General features: G+C 37.2%; 1 protein-coding gene across 1 annotated transcript in view; it reads right to left on the bottom strand.

Moving 5' to 3' along the window:
- Positions 1 to 19,747, bottom strand: part of SYT10 (synaptotagmin 10) — a 69,586-nt gene extending 49,839 nt beyond the window's left edge. Inside the window, exons 1-2 of the mRNA XM_004441155.3 lie at positions 19,099 to 19,747; positions 1,467 to 1,824 (exon numbers count right to left, since the gene is read on the bottom strand). Coding sequence (XP_004441212.1) covers positions 1,467 to 1,824; positions 19,099 to 19,246 — 506 coding nt within the window. The 5' untranslated portion in view covers positions 19,247 to 19,747. The remainder of the gene's footprint in view (positions 1 to 1,466; positions 1,825 to 19,098) is intronic.
- Between the last annotated feature and the right edge of the window lie 6,973 nt (positions 19,748 to 26,720).

Here is a 26,720-nt window from a genome sequence, read left to right as displayed (position 1 = left end):
AACTTAAATAGAGATAATTTTTCCTGTAGCTATAAAAAGAAAGTAGCACATGGGATAATTATTTTATAGTCAAATATCCGTAATAAATAAATGTAAATTAACATATATGGGGTCATATTATCTAAAAATCATAAAAAATTAAAAATGACCCCAAATGCTACTGCTCAGGAAAACATATCAAAATAATAACTAAATATGAGGCATACCTTGGTTATAAAATTTTAATAGTACAGAAAAGTACAACATGTAAAAAGACCTCCATCCATCCTCCTTATCCTACATTCCTTATGCCCAAAGTAACAATTATTTTTACTTATCCTTCTGGAATTTATTTCAGAAAGAAGAGGATTTATTTATGGATACAATCCTTTTTTATATCATAAAACATATACTGACTATTCTTTCAGTCCTAGTAGCAAACGTGACCCATACACAGTTTTTCAATTTGAGAGATTTCTAAAGCCACAAAAGTTCATCATGTCAGAAAGCACAGAGGCACCTTTGATTCAGAGAAGTGGGCAGGTAAGATTAGGAAGTCAGTTAGTTAGCAGGAAACAACACTTAGCTCCTAGTACCATTGATTTTACCCTGCCCTCGGGTAAAACTAGTTGCTACTTCTGGGAACCAGAGGAAAACTGCTACTGTCATGTTGTCACTCATTTTAAGGATTGAAGACCATACTTAGTAGAAAAAATGACTCTTCACAAGAATCTTTGTCCTTGACAGTTAACACAATTTGAAATGCACTATAGCAAATTATTTTCATTCATGCAAATTTTTGCCAGTTTTTCCAGGCTGAGTTAAAACGTATATCCTTAAGGAGGTCTCCTTCTTCCTTCCTTTCATGTACACTCCCTGATACGCTCATGATATTCACCAAAGCTCTTCTGGAACTTACCATACTCTGCCCAGTATAAGAGTTTAGTCTATGAGAGTTCAAATAGGCAATGAAATTCTCCAGCAGTTCCATGTTTATGGTGTAGGTGCTAAACAATTGTAGACTAAACACTAGTCTCTGTTACTTGGTTTTGATTGTGAACTTCTAGATGATTTCATGATATGCATTGAAAATGGCTGTTTTCTTGATATTTATTGGTAGAATTAAACTAAATTGAAACACTGCAAGTAGTAGCTATCAACCAGTGATATTTCAAGGGAAAGAGTCAATACATAACAATGTGTAGTTAGATGATTTTACTGAGACCTCAAATCCCACTCTGCCCCTTTCATGGTACTGCTTCCTATTTGGCTTTTTTGTCCCCAATTTCTGTTTCTTTGCTCCTACTTACTCTGTCCTCCTCAGTTCCTCTTTATTCAGTTACCTGTTTCCTAGGTCTTTCTCATTTCTCCTGTTTGTCTTTTCTGCTTTCCCACGTCAGTTTTTCTCCCTTATGAAATCACGCACAACACACACTATACACACACACACACACACGCAGAGTTTTATTTATTTGATCTTTCCTTACCGAGATGAAGACGTAGGCTCAGTAGTTTGTCTCTGCACACGTGCATGTTTAATTAAATGTTCTTTTAAAGCAGTCTGCACTTCTGCTGGGATATCAGGAGAAGTGTGGCTGATTTTTATTGCAGGCTCAAGAGCTTTTAGTGCTGGCTTTTCATTTTCTTTAACCTCTTTTTTCTCTTCAGTCTCAAAAACTTCAGTAGGAGCATTTGAAGTGCTCTGTGGAATGGTACTGACGTTGGAAGTCACGGGTTTACTCTTCCAGCAAGGCCAGCACAACTTCCAGAAGACAAAAAGTGAGACAACCAGCAAGGCCAGGCCACAAAAGCTGACAACCACTGCTAACAAGCTGACTGAAATATCTGGAAAAAATTACAATGTAAAGAAATATTAATTCATAAAATTTTGTAATACATAATATACATAATATACGAAGTGCATAAAATACATAAAAGAGCAGAAATGGTGAGATAATTTTACATTGATTATTATTAATAGCTTCCTGATTTAAGGTTTTAAAAATTTACTTTTAAGTTATCTTTGTAGGGAGGAAAGACTAATAATTATGACTGGAAATTCCCAAAGGAGATATGTGAAAAATTCCACCCCAGGAAAAGTTTCCAGCTGTATACAAGAAAAGCATGATATATGCATATCATTTCCAAGGACACTACAAGGAGTCCAAGACTTTGCAAATGGAAGGTTGGCAACTTGCAACCTGCCACGACGTCATAAAGCTTAAGAAACTCAGAAACTGCACATACAGGAAAGGCTCCTGCTTGCTTCATCTTTGATCTAAAAATGCAACCTTCTCACTCTCTGAACAGGAAATAATGTTAAATATTTCTATAAACCACTTTCTATAGTCTAAATGAGAATAACTCATTACTAAGAGAATGAACACTATTAACTGTATTTTCAAACTCCGTAGGTCCTTTCTGATAACCTTGCATGCTCCTAATGTCTAAAGTCCAAAATCAGTTAATAAGTTATCTAAGCATCTCTAAAATATTCCTATTTCAAAATAATTACAAAACTAATATATACTCATTATGTAGAATAATTAAAAAATACAGTAAAAAAATTAAGATTATTGAATAAATAAATAAATGGGAGAGATGCGACAAATCTCCCATACAGAAGAATTCCAAACAATTTATGTAGATGTTACACCCTCAAGGAGATGGAGCACAGCTCCCCATTCCTTAAGTGTGGGCTACACATAGTGACTTCCCTCCAAAGAGTACAGTACAGAAAGGGGGAAAAAATGGGTAACTTGACAGTGGAGAAACCTCACCCCATCACCTCACTCACAGTGATGAATCGTGTTGAAAGTATGTACCCTTGATATGATGTGAAGAAAATGTCACTTTACCCCTGTGGTCTTCCTCCCCCAAACCCATAACCCAAGTCTAAACATGAGAAAACTATAAGACAAATTCCAGGAGAAGGGCATTCTACAAAGTACCTGACCAGTACTCTTCAAAACTGTCAAGGTGATCAAAAAAAAGAAAGTCTGAGAAACTGTCACAGCCAAGAGGAGCCTAAGGAGACAGACAACTAAATGTAATGTGGTAGCCTAGATGGAATCCTGGAATAGAAAAATGATATTAGGTAAGAACCAAGGAAATCTGAATAAAGTATTGACTTTAGTTACCAATGTAACAATAATTATAATAAATGTCCCATATTAATGTTAATAATAGCAGAAACTAGGTGTGGGGTATGTGGGACCTCTACTATCTTCCCAATTTTTATGTAAATCTAAAACTGTTCTAAATAGGAAAGTCTATTAAAAAAAGTTAATAATATCCCTTATCCACTTCTATTTTCACCTTCCTAAGATAACCAATGTTAGCAATCTGGTGTTATAGCACTCTTAAAGTTTTGAAAAGCAAATAGACTTCCTGTGAAGGGAATTTTTCTAGATTTAAATAACCTTGTAATTTTCTTTTAATACTTTGTCGATGTCAAATATGTCATCCAATTTCTTTTGTTTGTTTTAAATAAAAATGTTAGGAACATTTTATAGACCGATTTGTGCCTGTCCCTCCACCCTCTCCAAATCCATGTGTTGATGTCCTAACCCTCAGTACCTCAGAATGTGACTGTATTTGGAGACAAGCCCTTTAAGTCAGTAATTAAGGCAAGTGAGGCATATGGATGGGCCCTAATCCAGTATGACTGGTGTCCTTATAAGAAGAGGAGATTAGGCGAAGACACTCACAAAGGGAAAACCATGTAAAGACATGGGGAGAAGGCGGCCATCTATAAGCCAAAGGGAAGAGTCCTCAGAAGAAATCAACCCTCCTGACACCTTGATCTCAGACTTCTAGCTTCCACAACAGTGAGGAAATAAGTTTCTGTGGTTTAAGCCACCCAGTCTGTGATACTTTGTTATGGCAGCCCTAGCAAATAATACAGAATAAATCTAATTTCCTTTAACCACCACTGTAAATCCTGGAGGTCCCATCCTTCCCCAGAAGCAACAACTGATCCCAGTTTAGTGTGTATCTGTCCAGTCCACACACTAATAAACAAAAATATCTCTTAAAAAAACCACAAAAATGTCGAATTGTTTATAATACAATTAATAATACCAAATAATACAATTTGTTTATATAATTTTTCATAATATAATTAATAATACAAAATAATACACTTTATATAAATGGCTTACTGCATATTTCTTTCTTCAATTTGCCTTATTTTTTAATTCAATAATACTCGAGATCTAACTTCATGTCACATAGCATTCCATAACACCTCATCACGATGGATATTTAGATTACGTTCAATGTTTTGGTATTACAACATAGCTACAATGAGTATCCTTGCACCTTTCTCCTTGTGCATATCTGTGAATGTTTCTCCAAGATAAATATCTAGAAATAGATATGCAGAGTCATGCACATATTTAGTTTTACCAGATATTTCCAAAATGAATCCCAGAGTGGCTGTAACAAAAACATCATATGAGTTTACCAGGTCCTACAATCTCAGAGAAATATTGTACTTGCATTTTCACTGATCTGGTGGGGAAATGATACCTTGTTTTAATTTACATTTCCCTGATTAGTAAGTCAAAATGCTTCTATTTAAACTCTCAATTTGTAACTAATGGAAATCCAGTCAGAAATTGACATAATTCCAAGTTTTTATTGCTACTTAATTATAAGAATAAAAATTAATTTTGACATGCTGTGATACGTAGACATTAATATTTTCCTTCCTATTCCAGTTGCTTACTAAAGCAACCATTGACTATATTTCTCATTTATATTCCATTGGGGAGGAAGTCTGATCATATTTTATATTTTGTAGTTTATTTTTACTTTTTTATTGCTCATTAGCATCACAACTTGAGGAAAAGAGAAAAAGTATAAAATTAATGTGTTTCCTGATTGGTAACTACGGTTTTAAAATGGAAGAATAAATACTACAATTATGGTTTCATAATCTTCATGCATTTTTCAGCTCTATTTACATTATATTTTTCTTGATATTAACTCAATTAACTTCTTCAATAGGCTGATTTCTACCCAGCTGGAGCCCAAAGCCAAGATACAAAGAAATTGCAAGACAATGTGAGGTGGGGAAAGGACGGAAGTAGTTTTCAATTTATAGCTGAAAACACCTCCCTTTGTAATAATGTAGGTTAGGCATTAGAGAACTTTTTATACTCTCCCCACAAGGATTTTATGAAATTCTTTTATGCCACTGTTCCTAAGTGATGAGCTTTGGCGTTCGTAAGGTTGTTCTCATCTTAGGAAAAAGCCCTGTGGAAATCTTTGACCCTAGTTCCATTTTCCTTACTGCTAATAATTTTCTTTTTAAAATCAATATCTGGTTCTATCATTTAGGGGACCATAAAACATTTTACCCAGACCAAGTCACTTTTGAAAGTGAAAGGCTGTATTATCAATAATGCCAGGGTAGCAGGAAGAAACCAAGTCATGTCCTGGCAACTGAGATGTATGGTCACCCTCCCCCTCTTAGCCTAACATCCCTCCAGGTCACCTCTTGGCCATCTGGGGCAAATTCAAAATTTGCAAGGTGTTCCACAGCATCTTTGTGATTTGACTCTGGCTATTGATCCCACTTCATTCTTCAGCCACTCTCCAACCTATACTCCTTCCCCTGACCACACATAACTCTCTCATGATTTTGTTCAGGCTGTTTCATGTAGCTCCAATGCATTTTCTCCTCCCATTTGGCTGCCTAGCAAATTTGTATTCATCCTTCAATAATCAGATTCAATAGTACCTCTTCCTGAAAGCTCTCTCTGCCTAAGGGCTTTTAAGGCACACCCACCACTGTAACACTGCTATTGTAATAACTGATTGGCCTATAATCCTCTGTCCCAAACTCTTGGGACATGGTGTGTTCCAAAAATTTTTATTATTTTCTTTTGGATATTAGAAAGGTAAAATGGTACATATTATCTAGGATAACATCCAGTAACCAAACACATTAATACATCTGTAATGAAATGTATGAATTAGTCACACTGAGTGGGATTATGGAAGACCGTAAGCAGCTTAATGCCAAATCAGGTAAGGTGTTAGTGCCAATTACCACAATTTACGAAATAATTTTCAGTTTTCAGAGGTTCTGAGGTTTCTTAACGGTGGATAAGGGATTGTGGATCCGTACTTATTTTGCTTCTCCAAATGTTCCTATCCGACCAATATACTCATTCCCTGATCCTTCAAAGCAGAAACCAAATTTATTCACCTTTTTATTTTTAGTGTCTAGGCTATATCAAATGGTCAAAAAAGGTTTATGGAGCTACTGAATACATATTTTGGAAGTTATCTGAAAAGGTACTCAAATATCTGTGAATTTCAAGGTGGCTGGATGACTAAAAGTTGAGAGATTTGGCGAGAATATGCAGAAAACCTTCTACGATGAAGAAAGTATAAGATAGTTTTACTGTGGAACCATTTAGACTTGGGTTCAAATGTCAACTCCACCACTGTGTGACTTTGTACAAGTTGTTTAGGCTTTAAGAACCTCTGCAAAATACAGGTATTGATATTTATCTCATAGGAATGTTGTGAGGTTTAAATAAGGACATGTATGTAAAGTGTTTAGCATTGTAATTTGCATAATAAGTGCAACAATGGGTTGGTATCATTACCAACTATTTATTTTTCTTTAAATGAGAGTACCTAGGGGAAAAGGCATCGGTATGGATTTGGTGTGGATTGAATGGTGATTCACAGATTAATAAGAAGAGGAGAAATTTCTCTTCTGATGATATTCGGTACTGAAAGGAGTGAATTTGTTTATAATGGAGACCAAAATTTCTAAGTAAATATTAACATTTCAGGAAGCTAATAAATAACATTCCATTTTACTACCCATTTATGCTCAGAACAACTAAGAGGCAGACAGTGTTCAAGCAGGTAGCAATTAAAATACTAGGGAATATCAGCTTAGGTCTATCGGAAAGTGGACTTGCTAATATATCACCTTGAATTAATCAGACTTGCCCATACAGTCACAGGCCTGGCTGGACAATCACAGATGTTCCCCATGGGGACTTGACCCTGTAAAAACTTTACTAAATGGAGGAGTAGAGAATATTTGTTTCCTGAGGATATGAGGCTTACACCTCAAAGAACGGGGAAACAAGTAAGTCATTTCTCAGGGATGGGGGTGAGTCACAATTCCATGATTATTCCTACCTTGTATCTCCTTCCATTAAGAGACATAAAGCAAGGGGGAAAGGGATTTCCCCTTAAGAGCAAAAAGTGAAAGAAGTTGGATTAATTAGAATTTTATCCTGAAAAATGAAACTAAAATTATAAAAACAAGCTTATTGTATTTTATATATTTTTACATTGTTTGCTACTGGAATTATGACTAATTACTAAAAGTATTAAAAAACAAAATCAAGTGATTCATACTTCGGTCTTTATGACTTTTTTTTCAATAAAATTTCACAAAGCAAAAAAGAATCTGACTATCAAAAGATTAAGGGAGGATCTGGGAGAACTTACAAAGTCATCAAAATGTTTTAAATGATTCTTTATGATTGTAATTCAACATTTAACCATGATATGATGGATACAAGTCTGAATTTACTTCAAAGAAAAATAAGTAGCCCCAGAAACATTTTTAAGTCAAGGTATTGATAAGCTTGGATATGCATTTCAGATATAACATTCTGGCTAGGGAGAAGATAAAAGTGGAGGCCAGAATAGAAGAGGAAAAGCTAGTTAACAGATTACAATAGTCATCCACATGAGAGATTATAATGGTTCTGAATGACAGTTGCTGAAGCAGGAAAAAAGCAGATTCAGGAGTTACTTGGGAAGTTAAAATTCTAGTGGAGTATGAAGATTCAAGGACAAGAACGTCAACCAGAATTCTGGTGTAGTGAACACAATGTAGTCTACACAGAAGCCAAAATATAATGATGTGCACCTGAAATTAATATAATATTATAAAACAAAGTTACCTCAATAAAAAATTTAAAAAAATGTGACACATTGGGAGACTAATAGGGTGATGAAGTAAGGAAACCATGACTTCAGCCTTGGTCATACTGAGTTTGAAGTACTTGTGGTCATGCAAGTAAAAATTTTGAGTAAGCTGTTGGTCATGCATGACTGCAACTCAAGATTAACCTGAAGGACTTAGATTGTGGAATGTGAATCCATGAAAGAGAAGATAAAAGCTCTTCAACAGAATCCTGAGTACACTAATATTTAAAGAAAGAGAATTTTAAGGAACAAAGAGCCTGCATGCATAGAAGACTAAGAAAGAGTAAAAGTATGAAAAAAAAAAATCAGGTCAACGTGTTTTCATAGAAGTTTGGAGAAGAATGTTTTAAAAAGTGGTTAAGAATGTAAAAAGTTAAAATAAGTTTAATTAAAACAAGGGTTGACAAATAACCATTAACTTTAACAAGTAAGTCTTTAGTGAATTCGACGAGATTAGTGAAGCAAAGGCATGTCAACTAGATTAATATGGTTTAATAAATTAATGGAAGTGAAGAAGTGGATCCTATGAGAGTAGATAATTCCATCAGGAAGCTGGATTTAGGACAGGAGGAGAGAGAGAGCAATAACTAGACTAGCACATAGAGTTGATGAAGGTGTTTTTATTAGGATGTTTTAAAACTTGTAGGAAGCATGTTTTAAAACTTGTAGGAAGGAATCAGTAGACAGAAGAGATAGAAAGTTAAGCAGAATAAATAATTAATAGCAAAGTCCCATAAAAGATGACAATGGATGGGGTCTGAAGCAAAGAGGATTGGATCACTCTTTCCTTTGTAAGAAAAAGAGGATGGTTCTGGAATCAGGTAAGTTCATAGGTCTCTGCATAAGAAGTCAACTGAATTCTTGTTTATAAATACTATTTTCTCTCCAAAGCAGGAGTTAGGTCAACTGCCAGTTATTTTGGGATATTTGGGCATAGTTTGGAATATTTAAATAGAGTGGGAAACATTTGTAGAGAAGAGAAAATTGAATAGGAAAACATGTCTGGTCAGAATTGAGGGTTCTTTTGAAATTGGATACTAATAGAGTGATACTAGTCTGCCTGGTTTTAAAATCTCCTAAATATTCAGTTGCTTTGGTGTAGGGACAGAGAAGCAGATGAATTTATCTATGAATGAGGTCACCCACCTCACCTGCCCCCTGCCACCCAGAAGGATGTGATAAACCTCAAAGGAGAAAATAATTGCAATGATGAAATGATGTATCATAAGTAAGATGCCATATTTATTGACAGGAAATTCACAGAGAAGTAGAAAGGTGAATGAATTGGAGTTTCCAAATGAGAAAGATGAAAGCATAGGAGCTTTTGGTTGGGGATTGGGGAGGTAAGGTGGAGAAGAGGAGATCACTGAGGGAAAGGGGCCAACCATTGGGAGGCCAAGGTGACGAATATGAATGGCTTGTCTTCTCAGACACAGACTTTGATGTAACCCATTGCAATGGGCCAACTTGATGAGTAGGATAGGATCTCTCTAGCTTAAATCTTCAATGTCTCTGGATAACTGAACAGAATCCATTATATGACATTCATCCTATTATATCTTGATAAGACTAAGAGTTAATGAAATTTATAGAAGTTAGATTACGTTCTGAGATCATCAGGTTTAACACTGCTCAAACTCTGGTTTGATTACATACATATCCATGACCATTGCTCCACCACTACTTATCTGTCTGTCTGACTGTATATCTCTGACTCATTTTTGCTAGAAAGATCTTACTCTTTTATCATGTCTTAATATCTCAAAAAAAGTGACATCGTTCTAAAAAACCGAGAAAAGACAACTACCATGAGAAAATAGAGTAAGCCAAAAAATGCTAATTCCTCAGAAACTTTTAGTAAAGCAGAACTTTGCTAAAGTCTATATAACCAGACCATAACATTTGCATGGTCCTATTCATTGTGGCTTGTGAATACTGTTAGGTCTAATTACCTACTACCCATGCAGATGTCTATGATCGTGCAGAAAAGCATAGACCAACCGGCATGCTCTCAACTCCAATTACCATTATCTTAGTTGATATTCTTATCTGTGTCTTTATGTATCATATATTTTTTTTAATTTTAAAATTCTAGTTAATTTTCAAAATGTACAAAAAAGTGATTTCTCATAATCACTAATTATAATTCAGTTCACAGATATAAGTCTTTTGTTTCTTTGGTTGCTTCCCTTCGTTGCCTGACCACAGACCATGTTTATGGCATCATTCCGTAGAAAGAGAAGAGGAATAAAACTCAAATCAGGAACTCTTATTCAAAGAAAGTTGAGGCAACTTCCTCAGGAAAGCTACTTCCGAGATGAAAACTGGGAATTATCTTTGAAGTTAATGTATTTATACTATTGATGTGGTATAACTATTATAACAGGGCATAATTATGATTTCTATGAGAAGAAATCAAATTAATAGTGGCTTAAATAAGACAGAAGTTTCTTTCTCTCTCATGTAATCGATTGTCCCAGCATAAGCAAGCCAGGGCAGATACAGCAACTTCAAGGTATCTGGAAGCCTGGCTTCTTCTGTATTTTTTGCTTTGTTATTCAAAGGTTTTTGCCTTCTCCTTAAAGTCCAAGATGGCAAGTTACCATGTCCACATTCCAGGCAGCTTGACGGAAGAAGAATAACAAGGGAAAAGGGAAGGTGAGGGTATGTCCTTTCAATTTAAGGGCACAACCTGGACATAGTGCGCATCACTGCTGCCAACATTGCAATGGTCAGAACTAGTCACGTGGCTGCACCAAACTACACGGGAGGCTGAGAAAAGTCCTTTTCCAATTTCTTTTAAAAAAATTTTAATCCTACCACATACCCAACTAAAAATAAAGGATTCTAATACTGTGAAATAGAAGGGGGAAATGAATACTGGGAAACAACTAGCAGTCTCTTCTTCATCTATAAATCCAATATATAATCATTCAATATACTTACCTTTGCAACAATGCCTCTTATAATTTCCATTTTAGTTGTATTGACTTTCGCCTTTCTCTTGAATTTCAGTAAATGATAAAAAACTTTATACTAACACCATATTTAATTGATTATAAAATGCATATTTTTAAACATTTTCGTTTTCTGAAATCAGAATGTAGATTAGTATCGATGGCTTGTTACAATCACTAGTAGCTAAGATGTAATTGTGTCATAGTTTTCTCTGTTTGTGTATGTGCTAAAGCAAAAGCATCAACACTGGAAGTCCTAGAATGAGTCGAAGCGGCTTGGAAGAAAATACTGGAGTAAACAGTAAAGCACACCCTTAACCCTTAAAGCTAAACTTTTGTTGGGAATAGGTGGGGAAGACAGTGAGTCAGATGAGTTTGGCAACATTGCAAACACTCCACATAACTGTACAGATAGCTTTAGAGCACAACACCAATGCCCTTTATATCTTTTATCAATTCTGTTAAGAAAAGAGAATACATCCTTAACACTCTTGACAGCATTCTTGATGGCATCAAGTCCAATAATGACTGGAAAAACAAAGGCATCACCAATTCTGAATTAAAGCCATTCAGAAGAGTCAGACTCAGAATTTTAATTTTAAAATTATTTTAACCCATTTATGTCTTTTATATTTTCCTTATGTTTGTACAAAAGTGATATATGATTTAAAAAGCTATGTCTAAGTTTTAAAAGAAGTATTTCCATAAGTATGAAATAAAAATTCTACGTGATAAGAAAGCATAGTCATAATTTAATTAGCAACATTCTTTTTCCTGTTTTGGTACCACATAAAATAATGGTGCATCCTATGATAGTCTCTTAGATTCAACCAAATATGGTACTAAACATGCTATTAAAATATCCAAATTTATAAAAAAAAACTTTACATATGTTCATAATTGAGTAAATAATTTATCGTGATTGTATATTAATTCTACATTTACATTAACTTGAATTATGCACAGCATTTAATTAATGGTACCAGTACATTTTAATGTCTGGCACAATAGCTTTCATATAGTACAGTGCTCAATAAATATTTGTTGAATAAAAGCATAATGCTAAAACCACCTCAGATATAATAACAACTCAGGCTGTAACATATTAGAAATGATAATAAGCTTCTTAATATTGTTTTGTCCATTATTCCTGTAAATCTGTGACTACTGAAACAGAACTAAAGGAATAATGAAGACAGAAGGGAAAACAACAGTCCTTGCTGTTTGATTAAAATAATTCTGCAATATGAACAAATTGACATTCACAAGGTTTTTTAAATTGACTGTAATATTCTCTATTCAATAAGGGAATGTAAAATTAAACAGTACATCATAACACACTTCAGGATCTACCTGAATAAGAAAAAAAAGTTAATATCAGTTCTTTTTTCTCTTCTCCCCCGTAGCATATACATATACAAGTAGCATATACATATTTTGTATGTATAGATATACGTATACATGTATGGACATGTAGCATAGACAGTAGACATTTAGGATATTTAACATCAGGAGGATAAAGAAAACTACCTTATTAGCTAATAACAAGGAGCCATCTCTTCAGTTAAGGGATTCTGTTTCCAAACTTAGCTAGTGTTGGGTATCCCACCGACAGAAGAAATTGGTATTGTACAAATTAGAAACAAGCAAAATAATTTATTGGCCTTTAATAATAACATTCCCTATTAGGAAGTCTAGTTTTCTTTAACACATTCATAGTAATTATACTTTAGGATCTTTGAATAGATGACCCTCAGCTCTTTTCCACTGTAATATTTTGTCTCCAGTGCCCCACGGTACTGACTTTTAAAACAATTTAACTGGTAATATAATATCTGTTTCATTATAGAATTATTTATGAACATATAAAAGGAATTATATTTATAATTGTGTGAGTTCACAGTTGTGCATTTCAAACACTAAAATCTTTTACATGATTTTACTGTTGAAACAAATCAATTATATTTGGGCAAGCATATGAGTAAACACTTGGCACACTTAATTGCACATGCATGCATATACTCAAGTAAGAAAAATGAAGAATATTGTGTCTCATATTTGGATGACAGCAAATCTAATAAAAAGAAAGTTTGAGATTTGAGTCATAACCACACACTGAGAAATCTTATTGATACCTTCCAACATGCCACTAATTATAGCCAATAGTATAATAATAGTTAAGAGCCTATCTTTACAAACATTGGTTTAGTGCCCTTTAACACCAAGGATGCCCCAAGATCTCTTCTTATTCCTACTGTTTGTTGAAGCTAAGATCAGATCTAAGGAGCCCTGGGTTCTTATCCTAGCTCCATCACTAACTAGCGATTTGAGGGGAAGCTGCTAACTTTTCCTGCTTTAGTTTTCACAATTGCAAAATGATAATTTCTAGTTCTAACTGAAATTACTAATAGCAATTTGAATACTGATATGATTATTTTTCTCATGCTACTTTCTACTTAAGCAAACTAACAGGCTTTCCTTTTACTATCGTAAATGGACATATTAAACAGATATTCCCACTTTCTAGAACTTCAGTAAACTCAATACATTTATTATGCAACACTTACGAATTTAGCCATTGGATCATAACTCTACCTGAACATACTCTGAGGAAAGTCAATGGACATCCATATGATGTTCAGTTCCTTTTTCATGAGTATGTACGTGGCTCATTATATTCAAGCTTTTAAATGCTTCAAGTGCTCTAACGTCTGTCATTATCATAAACTAAATATTTTGTATGCCTATCTACATAAGATACTGTATTGGGCATTGGAGACAGAAAGACACAAATATATACAATTTAGTGTCAGAAGCTATTTGGAGATTATTAAATAGCACCCATCATTTTACACATAAGGAAACTGAGGCTTCTTGAGAATATATTCATTAATTCAACTATTCATTCTTTCATTCATTCAACAAATATTTATTAAGACTCTAGTAGGAGCCACAGATTTTTCTAGGCACTGAGGATAAAACAGTAAACAAACCACTGCCCTTAAAGATCTTACATTCTATTGACTTAATACGTATGTCATTAGTAGAATAAAATATAGACCAGGAAGAACACAATTACATTTTCAAAATGTAGATCATTTTGGATCCAGCCCGGCGGCATAGTGGTTAAGTTCACGCACTCCATTTTGGCGGCCTGGGGTTCGCTGGTTCGGATCCTGGGCGCCGACCTACACATGGCTCATCAAGTCATGCTCTGGTGGTGTTCCACATACAAAGTAGAGGAAGATTGGCACAGATGTTAGCTGGGGAACAATCTTCCTCAAGCAAAAAGAGGAAGATTGGCAACAGATGTTAGCTCAGGGCCAATCTTCCTCACCAAGAAAAAAAAATAGATCATTTTAATTGGCACTGGAAATTCCATTAAACATTCATGATAATGTTTATCTTCTGCCAGAATTTTGTACAAAAAAAAAGCTTGTAAATGAATGCAGATGCATCCCAAATAATGACCATTTTTTTTTTCCCATAAAACAAAATTACAATGACAATTAGGTTTTAAAGAAAATGTGATTTGAACGAAAATCACTACATGCTTTGTATATAAAGTTTGTATAGGGCCAGCTCGGTGGCGCAAGCAGTTCAGTGCGCATGTTCCGCTGTGGCGCCCAGGGTTTGCTGGTTTGGATCCCAGGTGCGCAGCGCCGCACCGCTTGGCAAGCCATGCTGTGGCGGCATCCCAAATAGAGTGGAGGAGGATGGGCACGGATGTTGGCCCGGGGCCAGTCTTCCTCAGCAAAAAAAAAGAGGAGGATTGGCAGATGTTAGCACAAGGCTGATCTTCCTCACAAAAAAAAAAAAAAGTTTGTATAGACTATAAAGTATAAAGTAGCTATATACTTTTTGTATAAAATCACTCTTGTAAGAATCAGATTTCAGAGATTCACAGCTCGTATAAAGAGGAAATACAGATCTTAATTTGTCTCAAGAAAAAAAAAAAGTAAAAAAAAAAAAAAAACACTGTCAATATTGCCAAAATATTGATGTCTCAGAATTAAGAAAAATAGATGCTTGCTGAGATCTGCTTGGCCTTTGAAGGTCCATTTCCCTTTGGAGCAAATGAGATTAAGCATAATATGTATTGATGATCATGTAAAAATGAGACTAGAAATAGTAGAAGCTGGCCATTCTTCAGTGGAGTAACAATGTGAAGAAAGAAAAACAATCCTCTGATACATCCTTCTTTAAGTGAGCTATAGTTCTGAATTCACTGTGGTTCAATAACTCTTTTTCAGACCTACAAGTCTCAAGGAAAAATTTCAACTATGTTTCTAGATTGTAATTCTTGACATAATCATTAGAACATAAAACTCAGCAGTATAGTGATACAAAAATTATACCTAAATTAACTGAGTAATCATTTGCTTTGTAGAGAAAATCTATGAAATCCCCCTACTCATTTTAAGCTCTAATGATAGACTTAAAGTGCCTTAATCTTAGAGGAAAATCATGATGTAATTTTTAAAAATTTTACTTAGCCATCTCTTTTCTTATTAGTCAAGTAACTTCAGTGAAATTCTTTGCCATATACCTACTTTCCCCCACATCTAAGAAATTGAAGAACGTGTGTATGAATTTAGAAGAATTGGTTTAAAATTATTTTAGAATTTTCAGTCCCAAAATAAAAGTGTAAAAGCTCAAAATTAAAACATTGATGAGTTAAATGTTTATTTAAAACATTTAAATCAAAGTTGGGGCTATACAATTGTGATGTCACTGTGAGCTTAAGTGGGTTTAATTAGCTATGATTTATGAGGTCTGCCTTTCAAGCAACATAGTTTCCGAAAACCTTACCAGCATTTGGATATAGAGCAGCAATTAAAGACTGACCAGAAATGACCCCAAAACCAGTTCAAAAACTATCATGTATATTTAGTCACAGTATATCTGAAAAATAACATTTGAGGCCAATATACTGTTTTGTATTTTGTATTCTAGTATTCTAGTATTCTATGTACTAGCATTCTAGTATTAAATCATAGTGTGATTCTATGTACTAGCATTCTAGTATTAAATCATAGTGTGCATTCAGATGAATTTAGTGGGTGACATATCCATTTAGGGGGAGGGGCAGAATCAGTGGTAAAAAGACTCCAGAAATTTGATTTTCTAAAAATTGCACATGATGAACTTTCTAAAGTACTAGTATTGTTGACATCAATAATGTCTCTAATAAACTATTCCAAAAAAGTAAATTAACTAGCATTGGCCGCTGCAGTTTAAGTTTCCACAAATTTTATGAAAATGGGGTATTGGTCAACTTGATTGGTAGATTCTCAATGTCAATAACACTGCTGTTGCTTCTGCTAGTGCTGTTATGGTAAAGAGGACAGTAAAGCTTGCTCTTTATTGGCATTTAAAAAACCAAAAGGATAATATCTTATTTACATATGTGATTCATAACTTCAATGCAGAATGACTATAATGGGGATTACCTGAATTTCTCTCCCTCCACCCCTATGTGAAAGAATCTAAAAATATACACAGTCTGGAAGCTTGTAATTTTCACGGCAACCTGAGAATAACTGACACCATCTGGGCAGTGCTGATTAACATTCAAAGTAAATAACCATTGTACCATTCAATGTGGATGTCCTCCTACCAATAATGTGCTTCTCATTAGACAAACAGTGAGTAGAAGGATGACCTACTGGAAGTGCTTTTACTTAGGGACCTATAATAAAGGGCACAAGTGCATAAGTTATAAGAGAATCTACTTTAAAGAACAATGTGAAGCTGAGTGGCTAATTAATATAAAGATTAGATAAATAATCTTTGAATCCACTTCATAGATATCTATACATATTAGGAGTTTATTTGCAGATTAAAGCATTTTACTTGTAACTGTTACATAGATCTACAAATGGAAAATGTAAAGAAATCCTATGCCTCTTTATATCTCATACACAACCTAGTAGAATGTCTTCTTTAGTGATAGCCATTCAATATACATTCATATATTAAATCAAATACCCTATTTGAATAGTATATATTTTCCCTTAAGGGACGAAAAATATCCACGTAAATCTTTCAGATTAATTTTTCCTGACTTTTTGTTCCCAAGGGAAAGTCCAAAAGGAATTAGGACTACCACTACTTCTCATAGTGCTCAAGACAAGCTCAGAACCTGTTCTACAATTCATATACTGTTTTACCTGAAGCTGATATAATTGTGTATTTAGAAAGATTTAGAAGCTAGTAGTTGTTTCCAATCTTCCTAAATTTTCCTCATTACCAGCCATTCTGAGACGTGGAAAACCACTACTTGGCATATGATTGCAAAGGTGGGGGAGGGAGTCGGGAAATTAGTTTTATCCTCAGCATGAACTGTTAAATGACCAAAATATAGGTCTTTAAACTTAAATACTCTCATTTCTTCCACTGTACCCCCTTCCCTGAGTCTTCTCTTTAGCATGTGTCTCATTAAAGACATTTCAGAAGAGCTTATCCAATATCACCACAGAGGACTTGGTCACACTATTTTGAGTGTTCATCGCATGCTTAGCAACCATACCCATGACAGGCATATATACACGACGTTCATCCAGTCCCATCCACTAATAGTTGCGTTTCATACATTCCTAGGAGTTTAATATCTCCTGAACAAATGCAAAAGACTCTGTTGTGTTTATACAGTCACAAAATGTCTAAGTTTCCAGCATGTGGACAGCAGCAATTATGTATCATTCCGCTCCAGGGTCCAAGGAGCAGCATCTCCTCAGGTTCTGCAAGTGCAGACAGAAGCCTCTCTTGGCTCCTGTTGCCATGATCAGAGAATTCCAAAACCCTGCCGATATTCCATTTACATAATGGTATGTAAAAGCTAAACCACATCTATTCCCACCTCCATCCCCTCTCCCTTTGTCTTTGGTGGGGGTGGGGGAGTTCACTAAGTGTGCCCTCCTTGGCTCCTTCCCAGCTCGCAGGGCTTTCTGTGGTCGTGCTCGGCTCCGAGCTTAGCGGTCCAGCTTCTGTTGCCCTGGCTACCCTCAACCCAGGAAGCCGGCTCAAGAGACTAAAATGACCGGGAAGCAAAGGGTAAGAAACAAGACCCTACAGAAGGAATGGCAACCTTCCTTCCAGCTCGATGCCCCAAATCCCGAAACCAGTGCTTGTTTCTCTCCCAAAGCAACAAGTGACCTTCACAAGGCACGCTTGAAACCACGCGGCCCGCAACTCCCGGAGTCCATCTGGTTCGTGTGCACAGCACCACAGGCTGCACAAAACAACCATTGCGCAGGTGTTAAAACCCTTTCACCCAAGAATGGGCAAAACAGCCGCTCTGATACGCGCCTCCCCAACCCCCCAGAAAAATCTGTCACCTGAGACTTTTTTCCACCTCCAGATTTCTGACGGTCGATGTCCTCCTCCATCCCACCCCATTTCTTTCCAAGTTTCCTGAAGAGGTAGGGAGGATGCCTGTGTGACGGGATGCGCCTGAGAGCGCGTGTGTGGAAGGGATCTATAACCTTTTCCCTCTCTTCCACTTACTCTATACGTGCCCTGAGCCTTAGTTGTCGCCTCCAAAAATGGGATCTATAATCCCTGCTGTTTTGCCAACGTTGTCATGAAGCCCTAGAAAACCATACCTATTAAAGGGCTTTCTACACTGTAAAATGCTCGACAGGTTGCATCGCGGGTCGCCGCTATCGGGATCCTTTCTGCTCTTGGAGGCTAAGGCAGCCCCATTTGCGTTCAAGCATGGATTCTCTGCCCCAGCCCCTTCCCCAAGCCCGCAGCCCGCCACCCGCGGGACGAGCGAGGGCAGCCCGAGTCCCGCAGGCGAGCGTCTCGGCTCACGGGCAGCGCTCGGCAAGCGGACCCGGCGCCCGCGCTCGCCTCTCCCCTCCGGGAGGGAGACCGGAGGCGTGGGAGAGAGCGGAGAGAGGGGGTGCGGGCGCCAGGGAGCGAGAGTCGGCGCCGGCGGGCGAGGAGCAGACCAGAGAAGTGGGAGAAACCGGGCAGGTGCAAACGAGGAGACAAAACCCGGAGAGCCCACGCTCCAAGTCACCAGAAGCCGAACGGAAGGAAGGAGCGAGGTAGGAAGGCGCGGCGTCCCAAAAATGCCCCTGCTGCCGCGCGGCAGGCGCAGAACCCGGAGCTTGGAGCTGAGCGCACGGGGTCCCGGCTGAGCGCGAGGACGCGAGCGGAGCCCTCCCCCGGTTACCTGTGCTGCCTCCGCCCTGGCTGCCCCTGTCCGGGGGGAAGATGCCCGAGCACTTCTCCCACTCCACCTGGCCCGCGAAGCACAGCTCGGTGACAATGTGCAGCGCCTTCTGGCACAGGCTGCTCACTCCGTCCTCCTGGAAACTCATCGTTTGGCCTCTTTTTCCCGTTAGCCGTCCTTTCCCTTTCCCTTTCCCTTTACCTCTAGGCTGGCCCTTCTTGCGCCCTAAGCCATAGCCCGCCCGTGGGGACTTTGGCCGGAGAGCGCGCTGCTAAGACGCGGCAACTCTTAGGAGCCCCAAATTGGCCCCATGGTGGGAGCGGAGGGCGCAGGGAAAGGCGGAGAGGCTGGGGCGGGAACCCGCGCGCGGCGGTGGCGGCGAGGTTTGTGCCAACTCTCCCGCCGCTCCAGCGAGCCGAGGTGAGCTGGAGAGAGAGACCCGGCATGGAGTGCGCAGGGGAGGGGGGAGACGTAAAAAAGCCGAAGCCCTCGACTCGCAAGAACGCCCCCCTCCTCTTCCCAGAGCGTTTGTGTTTCTGGCGGGTGCCTGGCGGCGGCGCGTCCAATCGCAGCCCGGCGCGGGCCCGGACGACCCGCGGCCGAACGCGCAGCCCCCGCTCCGCAGTCGGCTGGGGAAGGGGTTGGCATCGGAGGAGGGGCGGCCCGGCACCTTTGCTGGGGACCCCTGGTGAGGCCGGGGTGCTCATCTTGGCGCGCAGGGAAGCGGAGAAATCTTTTTCTCTGTACTTTTCCCAGCCTCAACTCCCCCACCCAACCCCCTTGTCTCTCCAACTTGAGTACAGATATGTACTACTCTCCGTGTTCTATCCGCTTCCGCTTTTCAGAAAAGTCATTCCGGCTGAAGACAAACCGAAAAAGTTAAATTTAAAAAATGAATAGATGAATAATATAACCAGACATCTATAGGAAGAAGAAGGACGTCCCTGGAAAGCATTTTAAAAATAATTTCTAACGATGATGGTTTAGAGGCGGAATGTTTAACCCGAGATCTTTTTATTACTAGTAGTGAAATTCACCGTAAGGTACTGTTTATCCAGTTCAGTTTTTCTTTCTTTCTATATTTATTTATAAATACTGCGAATAGGCAAATTTAAATGTATTGCTTTTTTTTTTAACCTTCTTAGGAGATCACAAAACGAAATATGTTATTGTATTAATATTCAGTTAGTATTCTGTCGATTAATCCGTAATTGGCAATTGAGAATGCGCAACTTGACTTTTGCAAGTGACTTAAATACTGAAAAAGACAAGGAAGGCATAAGTATTAAAGAGCAGGAGGGTTAAGTTCAAATCTGTCACACACACCTCTTCTTGACCTTGAAGAAATGGCTTTCAGGTCTTTATTTCAGTCTGTAAAATGAGGGGCTTGAACTCTCCTGTTCTTGTAATTCTCTGGGTGCAAATCTCTGATGGAACTAAAGCTGCAAAATAATGCTAATAAACAAGTGTCACAAGGTTACAATAAATGTGTTTACATTGTTTTTAAATCGTTTTCAGGCAGAGTTTGATCCCATATTATAACCTGAGGATTGATTTAACATTTATTAGGTAAGGATTCTTTATTTTTGGAGTGGAATATCCTGAACTTGTTAGCATATTTGTACTACTAGAATAGATAGTCTTGTTTTAAACTGCCAGACAGTTTATGATAAATTACTTCCTCTGTAAGGACACTATGGTAAAGCTTACTATAAATATTAGGCATGGCATCTCAGTAGGTAAGCATTCATTAGTTGAATCATTTTGACCTGATTCATAAGATAATTGGTATCACTAGGACTATTTTTATCATGAATTAAGACAAACTAAAATCTGCAGGCTTCATTTGCTTTTTGTTTTTATGCACATTGATTTGGGTGGTTTTTAGATCAGATTGACTAAGGAAATAATTTCACTATCAATTAAAAAATATTGAATACTGTATGTTCGCAGTGAAGTAACACTTTAATAAGGCCCTTTTCAATTGTCCTTGCCCTCCAGTCCTCCACAATCGAGAGAGACAGACCCATATAAAACAACCTGCAATGCAATACTGTGCTTTTATATTTGCTGTAGGAATAAACTTGTGTGGGAGGGCCAAATGAGTAATTTATCCTTATACTACTTACCAACTCTAATTGCTTAAGTGGAGTAGTGCAGAAGGTCTCTCTAATGACCCCCTCAGGTTTGATTTCGGTGTTAAATATTATTAAGTAAACAAATTCTGAAAATAACTTTCCTGGTATTTATTTATGCTGTTCCTGGCCCCCTGCTGGCCCTCTTACTGCTGTGTTTCCACAACAAGCAGAGTTAATTTCACTGGGATATTCATTTTTCTGAATCCATTTGTCTGAAATATTTTTGCTTTCATCTAAAATTAATACCATAAGGTTTTGATTTTTTTTTCTTTGTTCTTTAGACCATCTCACAGCTCATTAGCAGGTGAATCAAACCAGTTTTTCTTGTCACTTATTAACAGCTCTGGTAAGAGTCTTAGGAAAAGTAGAAAATGCATTCAAGGTCATTTTTTTTCAATGCTGAAGGATAAGATGACAAGATTTTTAATGCACAATGTTTAAAATTTTTTTCCAACTATTTCAACTAACAAGAGCCTAACAAGTAAACCACACAATACAGATTTGCATATCCTTCCCCACCCTCATTCTGAAGGAGTTGCTAAAATGGTAGAGGAGGGGAGAGCAGGTTAGACTGATATTTACTGAGCACCATTTGCTATGCAAAGTGCTATATGAGGCATTGATAGTAGAATAGAGGCTGTAAGGGTCTGTGTCACAGCTTCCTTCTGATGACCTCTGTATTAAGTAGAGGAGGAATTGGTTTGGAGGTGAAGAGCCTGACAATTCCCGTGTGAGCTAAGCCAGCCTCTTGAGTGGTAATTTTGAACCTTCAACACTGTGATTTTCTTGTTTGCTCAACTCTCTTCCAATTCTTTCTTTTCCTTTTCCCATGCCCCTTTCAAAATCCAGCGGGGAGGGAGTTATCTTTTTAGGTATAGATCTCCCTAAGGTAAGGGGAATTTGGGAATAATTCCTGAGACTCTAATTTCAAATATTACTTGACCCCTAAGACAGGAATTAAGAAAGTGGGTCAACGAGGGAATCTCAGAGTAGCTGAGGTCAGTCTGAATGAAGATCAGAGACAAATATTAAATTTTAACTTACTTAAAGCTTTCCTACCTTCCTTTTCTGTGTTCTACAGGTAGCTCAGACTCATAAGAGCTAGTTCTAACTTCTTGTACAGCCTTGGGCCTGCTCCTGCATTCCTTAATTCAGAGAATGGCATCACCACTCACTCCCAATGGGGATGATGATGGCCAGACTTCTGGTTCCCAAGGGTGGGTATTGCTGTTGAGAAGTCCAGTTCTGTCTGACTCCAGATCCTTTTAATCAACTTGATTCATCACTCTGGAAGATTTGGTGTCTTCTCTTTTTCCATTTTGTTCACTTTGTTCATTCTTCCTGACAGATACTCAGCATTTCAAACAGAGACTCAGTTTTGAGTCCTTCAATTTTGAGAAATTCTATTGATTTATTCCTTCAGTAATTCCTCTGCCTTCTATTTTCCCATGTAGTCCCTCCGTGGGACTACATTATGTTGGATTTTTCACCACCAGGGTTGAATCTCCAATTTTTGTTTCTCTTGTATTTTCTACCTCTACCACCCCTTACTCCTTGTACTCTAATTTTTGGGAGATTTCTTTGACTTTCTCTTCTGAGCCTTCCATTAAATTACTACAATTTTAGCTATTATAGTTTTAAGGTATGCATATTTTTTTGTTTACTGCTTGTTTTTGTTTCTTATTTCATGGATCCATAGTTCATGCTTATTTCTCTGATCATATTAATGATGTTCTTTTTTTGTTTGTTTAGTTGTTGTTCCTCATGTTGTAGGATTTTCTCAGGTGTCTGCTGATATAAACGACTAAATAGAAATGCTCTCCATTTATCTTTGCAACTGAAACCCCAAGTGCATAAGTAAGGCTTATAACCAGTGGGCTTCCCTAAAGGGTGATTCAGGGTATTTTGAATTGGAGTACCTCCAAATATCAGAGAAGGACTATCTAATCTTTCATTAGGGATGTGGGGTAATAATTAAAGTCTGCCTGCTTTTACTTAACCCTCTTTTTTCAATCTGGGGCCTCCTTCTGCCCTCTTGCAGATCTGGTGTTTTGGTCTGGAGCTCTTCTAGTTTAATATTTCCAGGGAAAAACTCTTTTATTTGCAAGTTTGGGGAAGGGTAATCATCTGACCACAAAGAGTTGTGTGGGTGGAGACTTGAGCCCCAAGAAACCTTAAGAATTACACTAACTCCCCACCTTGCCTTTTTTAGCCTCTCACCCTACCCCCATCTTCTGCAGAATCAGTACAAAAGAATCAGTACAAAGTACCTCCATTTCTCTTTTTTTTTATGAGGCTCTGTGAGGTGAAGCCCTCGCTTCTCATTGCTATCTGCCAGGTTTAAGTTCTCTGTGCTCAGCAAGGCCGTTACTGCTCCTTTACCTGCTTCCATCTTATAAACCTGTTGACATCTTTGTACTTTGTCATCTTCTGTGTCCTCTCCTATTCTTTTTGTCCTTTTGGGTTTATAGCTTTTTCTTGCTTTGTTGTCATTTCAGTGTCATTTCAGGAGAGGCAGGAACACGCACGTCTTCCATCCATCGTGTTTAAATGTTTAAAAAGGCAGTTCTGATTGTGTTACTCCCTTTAGAGACATCGAATACTGTGAATGTGGCCTGTAAAGCCCTACCTGCCCTGGGCTCTGCCTATTTTCTATGTGCTTTTCTGAATTCTTCGACTTGGTGCTTTCTTTCCAGTCTCTATTTCTCTTTTGTAGCACATAAAATTTAAATCAAATAATTCATTTGATGTAGACTCTGGTGGGTAGAAAACCTTTCTTCCTTTGTCACTGCTCTTCTCCAGATGCCTGGCATTGTGCCAGCAGTAACAGTCAGTCAGGAAATATTTGCTGAATAAATAAATTAATGTACGTCATCTGTTAACCCTATCTTTTCCCCTCTAGTTGTCAGCAATAAAAGCCTTTACTTAGTTGTTTTAGAAACCCCAGCACATAGTAGAAACTGATAAACTCTTCTATTCCGGGGAAGTTGAGAGAAGGGGGATTAGAAGGAAGAGGAAGTGATAATAATGGAAAATGTCCTTTGAGAAGGAAGAAGGTGGTCATTGGTGTCTTAGGAACAGACACCAACTTTTGAGCACCTGCTTTGTGTCAGGTCCGTTATATATTTTATATATATACTTTAATAATGATAATTTCTATTTGCTATACAAAACTAACTACTTCGTAAGCTAATTGTTATAGTAACACGTTTATTAACTCGTTTAGAACAGTGATAGGCGTAGTTCTAAGCTTTTTACAAATATTAACTCACTTAATTCGCACAGCAAACTTGTGAGACAGGTACTATTATTTTCCCATTTTACAGGTGAGAAAATGGAGCCACAGAGAGGCGAAGTAGCCTTTTTCAGGCCATACAGCCATTGGTAGTAGAGCCTGGATTTGGACTAAGGTCTTAAGGTTGTAGAACTTAGGTTCTTAACTATTGCAGCAAGCTACTGCTTCTCATCTCTTCTTATGAGATGCTTATTGAGTAGGCAGAAGGAGATTAAAAGGCTGTTTAGCCAGGCAGCTATAATTGATAAAAGCATATAATGATAAAAGTTTGGCCTTTATCTACTTCTCCATTCACATTAGCAACCAATCCTTTCCTCCAATAGTTATGCCATTTAAGAGCTTAGCATACATCTTGTCATATTCTTCTCTCACATAATTAAATAAGTATATGGATAAACATGTGTATAAAAAGGTGTTGTTCTGTCGTTGTCCAGAAAGGTGCAGTTCTTACCCAACTGTAATTAATGAAAATCCCTCCAGTTCAACTGGAGAGCTTTAACTAATTATTTTAAATGACTACAAATTTTTCAGTGTGATTATATACCATAATTTATTCAACTATTTCCCTATTGATGAGAATGCACTTTAGTTTTAGTTATTCATCACTACAGATCCCTCTGTAGTGCAGTAGAACATGTTGTAATAATGAATAGTGCGTGTTACAGTAAACCTCCTTGTAATATTTACTAACATACTGAGAATTTTATTTATATGATCTAGATTCCCAAGGAAGACAATTCTGCTATATGAAATCGTATTTAAATTCACATTTCTACCGGAAATATATAAGAATATAATTTTCTTTTCATCCCCTGCTTACAAAAATAGATGTTACTACTTTTAAATTCTTACCATTATATTGAGTGCATTTTTTCAAAGTCTGCACTATAAAACCGTGAATGATATCATCATATTTATACATTTTTGTATATTTTTACCTATATAATGTGTACGTGTATAAATGAAGTTAAAATGAAAGTTTAAACATATTTATTTTTAATAAAAAAGCAAAGAATATGGGGGTAGCCATTACTTATATTTTAAATTAGTGATCTCAAACTTTAGTGTGTGTCAGAATCACCTAGAGGGATCAGAGTTTCTGATTCAGTAGGTGTGAGGTGAGGTCTGAGAGTTTGCGTTTCCAGCAAGTTCCCAGGTGACGATGCTGCTGGTCCAGGGACCATATTTTAGAGCTTCTGTTCTATGTCGCCTCTTTAAAATCAAGGACTATTACTAAAAATTGACGTCAAAAGTAAATTCCCCAACATTCATACCTGGTCAATTCAAGTAACCAATCTAAAATAGCAAAAGATTGAGGGCGTTAAATTAGGTAGGAAACTTTAGTTCTGGTCTAAATTCCATCATTTGGCAGCTGTGTGATATATGACTTATTCAAACTCTTCGAACCTAGTTTTCCTTTTATAGCGTTAGAATAATATTATGTTTTACTTTCATCAAAAGATTGTCCTGAGGTTCAAAAGAGGCAATGAATATGAAAGGGCTAAAAATCCTATCAAACACTATACAAATACAAATGATCATCACCGTTCTTTGGGTTAGGATTATTTGATACGTAAACCAGTTACAATTTAGCTTTATTACTCCTCATGTCAAGGCTTTTCTCAAATTGACATCTCATTCACAGGTAAACCAACAGAGACCCATAAAAGCCTTAAAAAGTATCAATCCACCTTTCTCAAGAGACAAGTGATGAATTACCTCACATAGCATATCATTAACCTCCCTAAAATTCCTCTTTAGACAATGTTCTCTAATTTCCACTCATTGAGGAGATTCCAGTCATTCTAAATCATCTAAATCATATTAGAATATTCTATTATCTCTATAGCACTAGCCCCTCTCTGAAATTATCTTGCTTGTTTATGGATTTATAATCTATCTTCCCCATACTAGAGGACAAACTCCATGAGAGCTGGATCTCTCTGACTTTTTCACCTTTTGCATCCCCAGAACTGAGAACGATGATGGGCACAGAGTAGGAATGAAACAGTTCAGCTTTTTAGTGACTACATGGAACTATGTAATAGCTTATAAAGAGGTTTAATCTGGGACTGACAAGTTTGAAATAGGAGCTTAGAATGTGCTATGCCAATTTTTAAACATCAGAAAATTTAAACATTACTGGTTATTTTCAGAAGTTCCATAGGGAGGATGTATTGATCAAATTC

Source organism: Ceratotherium simum, chromosome 17, assembly GCF_057802395.1.
Source record: "Ceratotherium simum simum isolate JZ-2026a chromosome 17, ASM5780239v1, whole genome shotgun sequence".
NCBI classification, from domain to species: Eukaryota; Metazoa; Chordata; class Mammalia; order Perissodactyla; family Rhinocerotidae; genus Ceratotherium; species Ceratotherium simum.
This window is presented reverse-complemented; position numbering and strand designations above follow the sequence as displayed.